Here is a 13,847-nt window from a genome sequence, read left to right as displayed (position 1 = left end):
ATCTTTAAGTTTCTATTTTCTCAACGCTTTCAGCTCCTCTTCTGCTGTGGTGGAACTACAAGTGTTAACTTAGCAAGACTTGAAGTTCCAAGGGTGGAAGATCCCTGGAAGCGAATCACAGCAGCCAGTGGTTTTCCATCTGCTTAAGTTCCAGCTGTCAAAGATCTTTACCGTACTATGAATGTGTCTGAGATTCTCCCATAGACTTACAGAAATTGGTGTACTTTGGTTCAACAGTCTTGACTGTGTTGGTGAAATCAAGAAGAATAGATGTAAATCCCCCTTTGTGAGTTTTGGCGAGCCAACCAAACTCATCCTACCACTAGAAATCTTATATATCGGCATTTCACGTTTAAAATTTGCCTCTGTGCATAGATTGCAATTATAAAATTACCCTTCCTGTCAAATGTTTTGAAACAACTTGTCATATAAAATTTATAAACACTTTCTGATTATTGCTAGAGTTGGGTTAAGAGTTAGACTAGCAGGAAGCTCCCAGCTGCATACGGGAGTAAGTCAACCATCCAAAACATTCTAGTTTGGTCAACTGATAGCTGCACATGACTTGACAGATGCAAAAGGTTATCTTCACAGGCAGACTTTGGCCTGATTTGATCACGAAAGATCATCATGGCCATCCACTGTCTCATGACCATGCTGAGTTTTTGTTTAATGTAAATGAATGAAGCTAAGACAAGGGGCCTAATTTACAGAGGAATCTCCTTTGATTTTCGAGCATCCCCAGTGTCATTCATAAGGGATTTATGAAACCTGTACTAGATTTAATTAAAGGACACCCAAGCTTAAATGTTAAAGATTAGATCTACTTACCTGGTGCTTCTTCTAGCCCCTAGCAAACTATATTTGGTCCCTTGGTGTAATTTCGCTGCCCTGCAGTGCACAGCTAGCCCCTACAAAAGATCCCCGACAACAGCTGTGGTCGCGGGCTATTGCGGGGCATGTCTCTCTCGATCGTGGTCACTGATGGGAGAGTTCTGCTTTTGTGCCGTTCACAGTAACTTTAACTGTGCAAGCGCGGAATGCTCCGGGAGTTGACAGAGGGGGACATGCCCATGCGTTGCGCAATAGCCTGCTCCCACAGCTGTGGTCAGCAAACTTTAGGAGGGGCTAACATTGCACTGGAGGGCAGGAAAACTACACTGAAGTACCAGGTAGACTGCTAGGGGTTGGAAGAAGCCATAGGTAAGTAGATCTAATCTTTAACATTTCAGCTTGAATGTCCTTTAACGAGCAGCTAGTGGCTTTGATTGGCTAAATGTAATTTCCTCCTTGGGTCAATGGATGTTTGCTTTTTTGGAGATTTTTCTTTTCCCTCATCACTAGATGGTAAATGTAGAGTGGCTGAGCCCAGACTTCATAAATGTCGCAGGGCTGCCGACAGAAATGACATTCAGAACGACTGGATTGATCATGCTGGCCAGGTTTGTCAAGTTTCTTTATGGACCTTAAAGGGTGCCTACATCCCTTTAAAGTTTACCTGACCTGGGGCACAGCTACCGAAGGTAAGCACAGAGGTATGTTTATGACTTTCGACTCAAGTCAAACTTTCGGACAGGAAGAGGCGGGCTTGCAGCAATTCTCCTGCCTATTACCCGAAAGTCCCATTTTTCAAGAAGCGATTACCTAGACCCGTGGGAAACGAGGAGAGGAAAGGCCACATCTGACTTGCCTACATAAGGAGCATAATTGAGTTGGAAACTCCAAGGAGACACCTGTGGGTGACCACCAGTGGAATTCCATGCAGCACAACACTGAAACACCGTACCAGCAAAATCCAAAACCTCGTTCCTACCAAGTTCGGTTTTAGTGACCACACTTGGAAGAGGGCAGGGGTTGCCAAAGTTTAAATTGGCCAAACTAGTTTTTGGGGGAGGGGGCAAATAGTTGCAGTGGGGGAATAGCACCTGTACTTGTCCTGGGTGGTTATTACGATGGTCACCGTGGTGGGGGTGGGTCAGCTAGGGCAAGTGAGGAGGGTTAATGTGGTCATACTTATTGATTGGCTGTACAACTGATGGCCACCATTAAGGTGTGGGGGAGATTACATTTCTCCATTTTGGGCGCTATGCTTGGTAGTCACATCCTTGCTAGTCTCTATAGCTGCACACCAAAAAAAGTTTATTTTTCCTTAAAACTTTATTGACTAAGCTCTATGCTGAACAAAGGCGCCAAAAGGATAAAAGGGGTTTTAAAAGAGCTTAAATGCCAAAAATTTGGTAATTCGAGGAGGCAGTTGTGGACCTACCTCCTCCAAGCAGACACAACACGACTGTACATTCAGTCTATTTATTAACGAACTCGCAACGCGTTTCACTGGTCAGCGCCCGCTTCCTCAGGCAATCGAAAAAGGAGTTACAGCATCTAGCAAAACAAACAACACTCGGCACCTCTGGAATCGTCTTTCTTATAAATTAAAGCAGACTTGAACTCAGAACTTCTTCACTGCTCTACAAAATTAGCAGCATGATAAACTTTAAAGAAAAATATTTCTTTGTTACAGCTGATATAAATCCTGTTGTAAATCTGCAGGGTATCTACTTCCTGCTTTCACGGAAGCAGACATAGGGTTGACATCACGTATTTACTAAATAGCTGCTCTACCGAAGGGAGCCAGCTGACACAGCTGAGAGATCAAATTACACTAGTGATTAATCACAGATGAGGGGGAAATTAGACAAGCTAAACTCTCTAAATACATACAGGATGCATTTCTCTCTGTTTACCTTTTGTCCTATGCAAGAGTTCAGGTCCACCTTAATGAAGTCTTGGAGCGCCTCTGGACCCTCTTGATACCCATTAGATTTTGTAAATTAAGTTTGCAGCTACTCTTAGCATGTTTACCTTTTCTAACTTTGTCACTTTAGAAGCTGCTGAGCTTGGTAAAGAACTAGGACAGTGTTAGAGAAGACCAGGAACACCGACACAATCGTTCCCTGCAGGCAGGGGGAGTGTCTCCGTGGCGCCCTGATAGTTCCCTGCAGGCAGGGGGAGTGTCTCCGTGGCGCCCTGATAGTTCCCTGCAGGCAGGGGGAGTGTCTCCGTGGCGCCCTGATAGTTCCCTGCAGGCAGGGGGAGTGTCTCCGTGGCGCCCTGATATATTGTTGGTTAATGCTGGTTTCTGTAACATTTATTTTCACTCCCGCAGATGGATGCCATGAATCGGAGCTGTACCGTCTCTGTCCACTGCGGCAATCACCGGGTGCGGATGCTGGTGAAGTTTCCGGTTCAGTATCCCAACAATGCCGCCCCTTCTTTCCAGTTTGTCGCTCCCTCCACCATCACATCCACCATGAAAATGAAGTTGCTGAAGGTAAGACTTGGTGGGGGTTGGGAGGGGGTTGGGCTGGGAGGATCTTTATGAAACTCTTACAAGCCTCTTTGGTGCGGCACTTAGGATATCCTAATTGGGATATCTCGGGGGTGAGATGATGCTGCACTTTCGAAAAAAAGAACACAAAGACAAAGGGAGCCTAAATGCGAAAATTTACCAAATTTTAGTCATTATGCTATTTTCACTACAGTTCCTCTTTAAAGGACCACTACCGCAAAAAAAAAAGTAGGCAGTTAAAGAGATACCGTAACCAAGAATTGAACTTCATCCAATCAGTAGCTGATACTCTATATAAAAGTGAACAGAGGCGCCAGCAGGTTAAAAGGTACTAAAAAGTTTAAAATTCCTCAGGAGGTGGTGGTGGTGGTGGTGGACTCACCTCCTTGAAGTAGACAAGATACTATCAGCTTTTTTTAACAACAACAACAGGTTTATTCATATACTCCAGACAACTGTTGTTGTTAAAAAGCTGATAGTATCTTGTCTACTTCAAGGAGGCGAGTCCACCACCACCTCCTGAGGAATTTTAAACTTTTTAGTACCTTTTAACCTGCTGGCGCCTCTGTTCACTCTTATATTACCAATATCCACCCCTGGTGGAGGGGTCGATCCCTATCTCTTTTTTCCTGATCTACAGAGAGCGACTTTTAATCCTGAGTGAGGACAGGTCTAATCTCACCTGCCTATACAGTGGTTACCTAGGAGGTAACCCACTTTTGTGAGTATATACACTATATACTTTTCAATTCCAACCTATTGTTTTGCTTACAACACTATATTGGGCTCTCGGTGTCCCCACTTTTGTTTACAGTAGCTGATACTCCCTTTACCATGAGAAATATTTTCCTTTTCACAAACTGATCATCAGGGGGCGCTGTATGGCTGATATTGTGGTGAAACCCCTCTCACAGTGTGATGTCAGGACCATGGTTCTGACATCACACTGTGGGAGCCTTGTTGCATTGTGGGAAATAACAGCTGTTTACAACTGCCAAAAAAAAAAGCAAGCAGCATCTCCTTCCACTGACATCACCTGCCAGCAGTTAAAATGTCACCATGTGATAAATGTCAGAATGTAAATCGGGGAGAGGAAAGATTTTACAATGGGCAAACACTGACTAAATCATTTATACATAATTATTGTGAAAATTAAGCCCTTTTTTATTACATTATTTTCACTGAAGTTCTTCTTTCTGACAGAACCAACAGGTTTTGGGCCATCTCCCTTGGGGGATTCTCAGGGTTTTCTTTTGTTTTCAACAGCATTTCCTGAACAGCAGTTTAACTGCCAAAATAGTAAGATACCAGTCAGCCTCCCTACTCACTTGCATATTATTTTTGCAGTTAAACTGCTGTTCAGGAAATGCTGTTGAAAACAAAGAAAACCCTTGAGGAGATGGATTGGCCCAAAACCTGTCGGTTCTGTCAGATTTTAATTGCCTACTTTTTTTTTTTATAGTGGTCCTTTAACTACACAATGGACGTGCTATAAAATAAATTGTCTGCTTTATCCTGTGTACAGGTAACTCTGGTCGCCACATCAGGCTGTGGGCGGAGCCTGGACTCCAGGGCCCTGATAGGTTGTGTGTATTTTGTGTACATGTTTCAGATGGTCTAATCTTCTGCCTCCTTACAGATTCTGAAAGACACCTCAATACAGAAAGTGAAACGGAACCAGAGCTGTCTGGAGCCCTGCCTACGCCAGTTGGTGTCCTGCATGGAGAACTTTGTGGTGAGGAGAGGGGAATTCTGGGTAGTGAGTTTTGATCTCCTGAACGTAAGGGCGGCTGCTGCCTTTAGAACGTCACCAGAAAAGCTAAAGAGACCACCTGTGGGGACTTTATAGTGTAATTGTACTCATGACCTCCATGTTTAATTTGCAAATAAGAATCTCCATTCAGGCGATATTCATCTTTTTTTTATAGTACATTCTGTATGGAGAGCATTTGAAGAGTATACAGCCCTGCTTCATCTATATCTAACTCTGTAGTACAAACAAACTCCTGACAGGGGAGCAGTTGGGATAGAGAGCTTATAACTGCCTGCAGCAGCTGTTTGGTATCATTTAGGAATAGGGATGGCCCTGCTTAGGAGAACTCATGGAGAAGCATGTGATCAGTTTGATCAGCTGATGGATTTGTAAGGTCCTGATTTGCTGTGATGACTTCCTGGTTTAACACATGATCAGGGCCAGCAAATCACAACCTGACAAATCTATCAGCTGATCAAACTGATCACATGCTTCTCCATGAGTCAGGAACAGCTCTGCAGGTGAAGTGGTTTCCAGACTTTTAAAAAATTCAAGATGGCCGCCTCCATGTAACAGAGGCAGCAGTTTAAAGCAAACCTGAAAGTGAGAAAACTTACTTCAGGTTATACATATATTTATGCCTATGTAGCAGGAAGGCTCTGGATAGCATGGAACCTTCTTGGTCCTTGCTCCGTCCTGTCGTTCCAGCGCTGTTCCCTGTTGAAGTTCTATGATTGAATACCTCTTCAGCCCTGCTCAGAAGTATTCGAGCCCCAGGTGCTTTAGAAGACTGGCGCATCCGGACTGCGCATGGACAAAGCCGGGCTTGCGTGTGCGTTGTATGGATGCACCCGTCCTCAGAAGTACCCAGTGATGCAAGTACTTCCTAAGGCTGCCCGATTAGGGCTGAGGAGGTATTCGACCTAGCAGGTTGAATAACTTCAGTGGGACCGGCGCTGGAACAACAGGACAGACCAAGGACCTGGAAGGCTGTTATACTATCTAGAACAGTGATAGCTAACCTTGGCACCACTCCAGTTGTGACAAAACTACAAATCCCATCCCTATATTATGCTTAGAGCTGTCAGAGTATTGCAATGCCTCATGGGATTTGTAGTTCCACCACAGCTGGAGTGCCAAGGTTAGCCATCACTGATCTAGAACATTCCTCTCCATTTGTTTTTTGCCCTGCTTCAGGTTCATTTTAACCTCTCTGGCTTTGTATTTCCTCCAAGATGCCATGTGGTGTTATCTCGCGAAGAGCGCAACTAGACGGAGCTTGCGCGAGTGCCCGTCTTTGTGAACAGATGGCCGCTGCGATCAGCCTGCCAGCGGCTGATAAGCGCTGGCAGGCTGTATTTTGTATTTATTCAAAATGATATATATTTATATGGCGCTGACATCTTCCGCAGCGCTGTACAGAGAGTATATTGTCTTGTCACTAACTGTCCCTTGTAGGGGCTCACAATCTACTCCCTACCATAGTCCTATAATTGTAATGTAGTGTTGGGCCAATTTGGGGGGGATAGAAAAATGTATTTATTTTTTTTTAATAAACAAAAAAAAAGGAAAAATAGCAGCAGCAATCAACTACCACCAAACGAAAGCTCTATTTGTGAGAAGAAAAGGGAGTAAAAGTCTTTTGGGTGCTACGTTGTATGGCTGAGCAATAAACTGTTAAATCTGTGAAGTGCACAATTGTAAAAAATCGCCTGGTCACTAGGGGGGTATAAACCTTTGGTCCTCAAGTGGTTAAGTAGCGCTGGTCAGCTGGGGAACAATAGTAAAGCAAGATTATTTAGGAATGTAGAACATGGCAGGGCTGAGATCAAGTGACGAAAAAGTTAAAGTTGCTTTAAAGGAAATCAGAGATGAACGTTTGACACAAAATAAACATACCCCCCGATAGATTTTACAAAATAAATACTATACCTGGTATTTTCGCCGCTCTGGGATGCCATTTTTTCTGTTTTTTTACTAAAACTCCATGCAAAACACAGTTCATCAGAAAAGCATATTATTTAGTGGGCTGTGTGGAAAATGAAATCACCATTTCTAAAAGCCTCTTATAACTAACAAATATAGATACAAAAAAAAGTTTTTCATTATACCCTTACATTAGCAGCTCCTCCCATCTCATAACAGCTCTCTGTGATGCTGTGAGTATACGGAAAGGGGAAATCAGAGCCAGAAGGGGGCAGGCTTGGGCTTGAAAAGACATCAGAGAAGACAGACTCAGCTATAATGATTCCTGAGCAAAGCCAGACTGAATGCTCAGTCGGGGATTTTATCAGGGCTGAAACAAGCAGGCTGAACAGTGAAGGATGAAGCAGAGAGCAGGGTAGGTGTTTTCTCTAATGTCCCCACTGATATATATGGTAAATACATGAGGGTGCTTCGTCTCTGGTTCACTTTAAAGAGTAGCTGTAGTTGTGCATGAAAGTGCAGTTATATGCTTCTGCATCATTGTCACTGGTGGTAGAGCTAATGAACTGTTCTCCATCTTTACCGCTGTTCTTGTGTTGTAGGCCCAGGAATCCACCCCGCTGGACAATCCCTACAACCTGCAGAACCCCGTCACTCCACCACTGCCAACGTTTACTCGGGTGACCAATGCCTACGGCTCTTACCAGGACGCCAACATCCCTTTTCCTCGTACGTCTGGTGCCCGCTTCTGTGGAGCAGGTCAGTGTAATGCAGCGGCTGTGCTGCACCCTAACCTGGCATCAGGAAAGTTGCTGGGACAGGAACCTGTAGTCATGTGACTTGTTATGTCTCCTCCGCAGGTTACCTGGTGTATTTTACTAGACCCATGACAATGCACAGGACGGTGTCCCCGACAGAGCCCACGCCCAGGTCAGTGTGATGACCAGTCCTGTTTGTTATATTATTGTTTGTTTTGTTAAAGGATACCCGAGGCGACGTGTGACATGATGAGATAGACATGGGTATGTACAGTGCCTAGCACACTAATAACTATGCTGTGTTCCTTTTTGTCTTTCTCTGCCTGGAAGAGTTAAATATCAGGTATGTAAGTGGCTGACTCAGTCCTGACTCAGACAGGAAGTGACTACAGTGTGACCCTCACTGATAAGAAATTCCAACTATAAGACACTTTCGTGGCAGAAAATGGCTTCTGAGAGCAAGAAAGAGATAAAAAGGGTCAATAATTCATAGATTTTAGCTCTGGCATACTTCAATGAATGTGTCATTGAGCAAAAACAATAAAACAGTTAAAACTTAAAAAGTAGATTTACACATAAAATAAAACTGTGGGATATCTTAAAAAATCCTTTTTAGGAGAAGGAAGGTGGATACAATAATTTTATTTAGTTTATTTTTGCTTCAGTGTCCTTTAATTTTAGTATGTTTATGTGCTGGACAAATGAGATGTGGGGTAGTGACAAAGAGATCTTGGTGACCATGGTTGTATGTTTGGTGGGAATTGCTGCTACTGCTATGATTGCAAGTTACACAAAAACCAACATACTAATAGCAGGCAATTTTGGGATAGCTGGGAATGATGCCATTGTACACTATTGTAATTGGAAATGCCATTGTCTGCTTTTCATTGAAGCAGGCATCATGGGTCCAATGCAATTTGAGGTGAGTTTCTTATCTCCTGACATCGCTCAGGAGTTACTGGCTCCTCCTGGGCGGGACATGTTCTAGTAACTATGGGGCCCCAGGGCAAAATTAACCCGTGGGCCCCCCCCCAAGCACCCCGCCACTTCCACCCCCCCTTCCCGACCAAAAATCAGCTTTCAGCCCTGGATTTACATCACAGTCGCCTATAAGTTCAGATGTCCCGGCACCCATAACTTCGCTCTCCAGGAACCCACAGACCACCACCGAACCGCACCACAAGTGTGCTGGCTGACCCAGCTGTCACTTCTCCCTTACCCGTTACCCGTCATAGGTAGCTACAGGTGTCCCTTAGCATTTGGTAGCCAGAGGTACCCTCAGTATTAACCTTGGCGGTAATCCCGAGCTGAGCTCGGGCTATGCCACCGCGGAGGATTGCTCAGGCCCTGCTGGGCCGATTTGCATAATTTTTTTTTTCCAAACACGCAGCTAGCACTTTGCTAGCTGCGTGTTTGTTCCGATCGCTGCCGCTCGCCGCCGACCCACCGCGAAAGAGCCCATACAGGGGGAAGCCCATACAGGAAATCCCGTTCCGAACAGGATTTCCTGTTGGGATTATGCACCAGCGGCGATCGGAGGGGCTGGGCGGACGCCGCAGGGAGGGGGAAGCATGTAGCTAGTGCTAGGCTAGATACATTTAAAAAAAAAAAAAAATAGGCAAAAAAAACCCTCCTGCAGCCATGCGCCAAAATTAATCATAACGCCAGGGAGGTTAAGTAGCTAGTGGTTCCTCTGACTAAAGGGAGATCTCATCAGTGGAATGCCAAGAGCCGGGTGAGTAATTTCTCATTTATGCTCCGCTAGGAACTCTGCATAGGGAAGGAGGAAGGCACTTGGGGAGGGGAGTCAGACACCTTTCCATAATCAGGCGCCTGTAGGCATGTGCCTACAATGCCTTATGGTAAATCTGGCCCTGGCAGCATTAGGAGCCCTTTGTTGCAGCCAATTTTACATCCTGGGTCCCAGACCCAGCTGCCGTCCCTCCCAATCACCTCCTAACTTAAAGAGACTCTGAAGCGAGAATAATTCTCGCTTCAGAGCTTATAGTTAGCAGGGGCATCTGTGCCCCTGCTAAAACGCCGCTATCCCGCGGCTAAACGGGGGTCCCTTCACCCTCAAACCCACCCAGGCAATGCTTGGTCGTAGACTTGGTCGTGAGTGGAGGCAGGGCTGCAGCCGTTAGCCCTGCCTCCAGTCGCGTCTATCAGCGGCGCTTCGCCGCATCTCCCCCGCCCCTCTCAGTGAAGGAAGACTGAGAGGGGCGGGGGAGAGGCGGAGATACGCGCTGACAGACGCGCGTGGGGCAGGGCTGCGGCGGTTAGCCCTGCCCCAATGCGGAAGCGCTCCCCCGCTGTACCGAGGGAATTTGGGGGATCAGGGACCCCGTTAAGCCGCAGGATAGCGGCGTTTTAGCAGGGGCACACATGCCCCTGCTATCTATGAGGTCTGAAGCGAGATTTATTCTCGCTTCAGACTCTCTTTAATTGTGCTCCCTGGGGCCACTGCACAGTCTTTGGCAGTGTAGCGTCTCTATTACCCGCCAGCACAGGAGAGAGACGCTACGCTGCCAAAGGCTCTGCAGAGGCCCCAGGGAGCAGCAGTTAAAATGGGGGGGGGGCACCTTGGGTGCCCTACAGGCTCTGAGGCCCTGGGACATTGCCCCCTTTGCCTCTACGGTAGCGCTGGCCCTGCTCCTGGGCAATGGCTGTGTGAAAAGTTTTAAAGAGAATCTGTAAGGAAGAAAGTGAACCTGGAGGGTACTTCCCTTGGGAGGGGAATAGCCGCTGGATTTTAATGAGGCTCTTTAAAATGTGCCAGCACTGGGGAGGTCTGCAATTGGCGCTATAAGCGTGGGGCGTTAGTAATACACCCCTTATGTGTCCATTCTTGGTGTGCTTTATGGCAAACCTGAAGTGAAATAAAATTATTACAATTAAATTAATTGTGGGCACAGTACCTACTGCTGCTTGTTGCATTCACTGTCCCTCCCCTTCACTTTCCTGCCAGGTTTTTTTGTATTGACGACATCCAGGGACTTCACTGGGCCATGAACAAGTGCTATGGAACTGGGCATGTGCGACTTCCGTACCGCACATGCCCAGTGAAAGGAATCCTCCTGCACATCTTTTCTTCATGCCCTGTGCGTATCTGCTGACGCGCAGCTGGCGGCGCTTCCCAATGAGAGGTTTTGACTGGTCTGGCAATTAAACATTAAAAGTGAACAGAATGGGGAACAGGAGAGACTCTGAAGGCAATAAGCAGCAGTAAGTGCTTTGCCTCAGGGCTCGTTTCCACTGTTGCGGTGCGGAATCGCCTGGATTCCACCGCGGACGAAATCACATGCGGATGTGTTTCCGCATGCTGATTTCGCATGCGATTTCACATGGCTAAGAAGCAGGCAAATTTAACCATGTCACTGCCTGTGTAAATTTCCATAACATTACATGCAAAATCGCGGGGAAAACCGCATGACAAAGCCGCATGCGATTTCCCTATTAAAAGCATGGCGGGCGATTCGCCCGCATTCCAGCCGCACATGAAATCTGACGGCTCTGCCGTGCAGATTTCCCCCGCATGCCAAAACGCACCCGCACGACGCACAAGTGGAAACAATCCCATCCACTTGTATTGCCTATGCGAATCCGCATGCGGTGCCCGCATGCAGATTCGCTATAGTGGAAACGAGCCCTCAAAGTTTACTAACATGAACCTCCAGGGAACCTGAAAATGAATTTCTGAACTTATCAGGGGCTTCCCCCGGCCTCCGGATACTACTGATGCATGAAAGCTCTGCAGGACTGCCAGGCAACTGGTATTGTTTAAAAGGAAATAAATATGGCAGCCTCCATATCCCTCTCGGTTTTCAGGTGTCCTATTTGGTATCCTTTATGAAATACACATGTTGTAGCAATATAGCTGGTGACCAGCAGGGGTCAGTGGAGTATTAATTTGTAATGAAACTTTGTAAAGCAAAGTGCAATCTGAGCACTGTTGTTGCTCCTTCATCGTATGATCAGACTAGAGTTTCTGTTCCTGTTTAGAAAAACGCTAAATGTATCCCAAACATCCTAAGTTTCATTTCTGAGGCACACACAAACTAAAAATGTAAACGGTGATCATACTTTACATTGTAAGCTCGCAAGGGCAGGGTCATCCTCCTACTGTTTACTGTTTTTGTTGCAATATTTGTGCTGCTTGAGACTGTGCTGTACATTTTTTGGTTGTTCCTATTTTCCCCGTGTTGTCTTACTGTGCTTTGTAAAGCGCTGCGGAATATAATGGCACTATATAAATAGATAATAATAACATACAAACTCCATGCAGGAAGTCTCCCGGCCGGGTGCCATTTGTGCATGATGGGATTTTGCTGGCACTCTGATTACAGCGTTGGCTTGTTAAATAAGGCATAACAGTGATAGGTGTGTGTGGTGCGGTCACTGTTGTCAGTGTGGTCACACTCTTGTGATGAGGTCATCTCCGGTGTGACATTCTTGTGTGGCTGAGCTCCTGCGAGGACCGGCTGGTTGTGGCTTCAGATCTCGTTCTGAATCTGGCTTTTCAGTCACCACCACCTCCTCCGAGTTTCAGATCAATCACGTCCTTGTGTTGTTGTGTGTTGTGCAACCGTGAAATGCGCCCTCCGGCAAGATTCATCCTGTTTGACTTCTTCAAATCTTGCTCAGCCAGAATTTGCATAGTATTCACAACATGCATTGTTTTCATAATTGCCTGAGCACAGAAACCAGTCAGCTGCACTCCGGGCTAAACTAGCATCCCCCCCCCCCCCCTATCCGCTTACTTGCCACTCTCTCACTTACGTGTGCAACTATTGGGGGCACATTTGTATAGCGTGCCAATTCCTGCTTTTTTCCAGATTTAGTTGACTTGTTTCCCAGCTCTTTCACATCACCCTGTAGTGTAAAGGCTGTTTCACACCAAAAATTGCAACTGTGTTCTTGCCATTATTTTTTGCGCTACCCAAAGTGGTGCATGCAGTGCTTTTGCGACTCGAAACATTGCAGTGTGAATAGGGAGGTTGTTGGCAGTCGCGGCGCAATTGGAGGAAAATGCAGTGCTCCAGTGTCCCCATGTTACTGTGCAGGCGGTACTGTGACTGTGCCTACACAGTGCAGCCATACTCCTACACAGAAGGAAGCACGGCTGCGAGCAATCTCCGACTTTAATGGAGTGTCCAAACTTTTTAGTCCAAGGGCCATATCGCCGTTCTTGAGGCCGACTGCACATTGGCGTTGGTGCGCCAAAAACAGGCCTTCAGCGATTACTGCGTTAATACCCAGTAATCCCCTTCTGGCCGACATCCAAACGTGAAGTGACGCTCGATTGCGCTCACTTCATGGTTCGATATTACGGAAGTGCGCTGAAGCGTATAGTAAAAATAAGTTTGCGCGCTGCAATGCCACTGCCATCTTTTTTTAAGATCCCCTGCATCGCCATAGAGTTGCATGACTTCCAGTCCGCCGCACGTCACTGCCCACGGTAACGTAGGCTTGTCCTTGTGTTGGAGATGCAGCTGTTATGTCACTTCCGTCAATTTTTGCTGATTGCCATTAGGTACACTATGCCTGTGACATTTTGTCAAAGCATTGCCACTGGAAATAGCTGATATACCATGTGCAGTTAGCACAGTGATGGTTGCTAATCAGTGGCTGTTACTGCTGTTGGCACAGTGGTACCTGCTAATCAGGGGTAGTCACTGCTGCTGGCATAGCGGCAGCTGCTAATCAGTGGCTGTTACTGCTGCTGGCATAGTGGCGGCTGTAAATCAGGGGTGTTTACTACTGTTGGCATAGTGGTGGCTGCTAATCAGTTACTGTTACTGCCGCTGTCACAGTGGCAGCTGCTAATCGGTGGCTTCTACTGCTGCTGGCACAGTGGCGGCTGCTAATCAGAGGCTGTTACTGCTGCTGGCACAGTGGCGGCTGCTAATCAGTGGCTGTTACTGCTGCTGGCACAGTGGCGGCTGCTAATCAGTGGTTGTTACTGCTGCTGGCACAGTGGCGGCTGCTAATCAGTGGCTGTTACTGCTGCTGGCACAGTGGTGGCTGCTAATCAGTGGCTGTTACTACTGTTGGCGTAGTG

At 46.5% G+C, this 13,847-nt stretch overlaps 1 protein-coding gene across 4 annotated transcripts in view; it reads left to right on the top strand.

Moving 5' to 3' along the window:
- Window positions 1-13,847, top strand: part of WDR59 (WD repeat domain 59) — a 142,737-nt gene that overhangs the window by 75,302 nt on the left and 53,588 nt on the right. For all 4 annotated transcript variants that reach the window (XM_068261683.1, XM_068261682.1, XM_068261681.1 and 1 more), the window contains 4 exons: window positions 3,167-3,331; window positions 4,989-5,084; window positions 7,631-7,787; window positions 7,889-7,958. In XM_068261683.1, coding sequence (XP_068117784.1) covers window positions 3,167-3,331; window positions 4,989-5,084; window positions 7,631-7,787; window positions 7,889-7,958 — 488 coding nt within the window. The remainder of the gene's footprint in view (window positions 1-3,166; window positions 3,332-4,988; window positions 5,085-7,630; window positions 7,788-7,888; window positions 7,959-13,847) is intronic.

The sequence above is a fragment of the Hyperolius riggenbachi genome, chromosome 11, assembly GCF_040937935.1.
Source record: "Hyperolius riggenbachi isolate aHypRig1 chromosome 11, aHypRig1.pri, whole genome shotgun sequence".
In the NCBI taxonomy this organism is placed as follows: Eukaryota; Metazoa; Chordata; class Amphibia; order Anura; family Hyperoliidae; genus Hyperolius; species Hyperolius riggenbachi.
The sequence above is the reverse complement of the archived record's forward strand: the minus strand, read 5'-3'. Positions and strand labels throughout refer to the sequence as shown.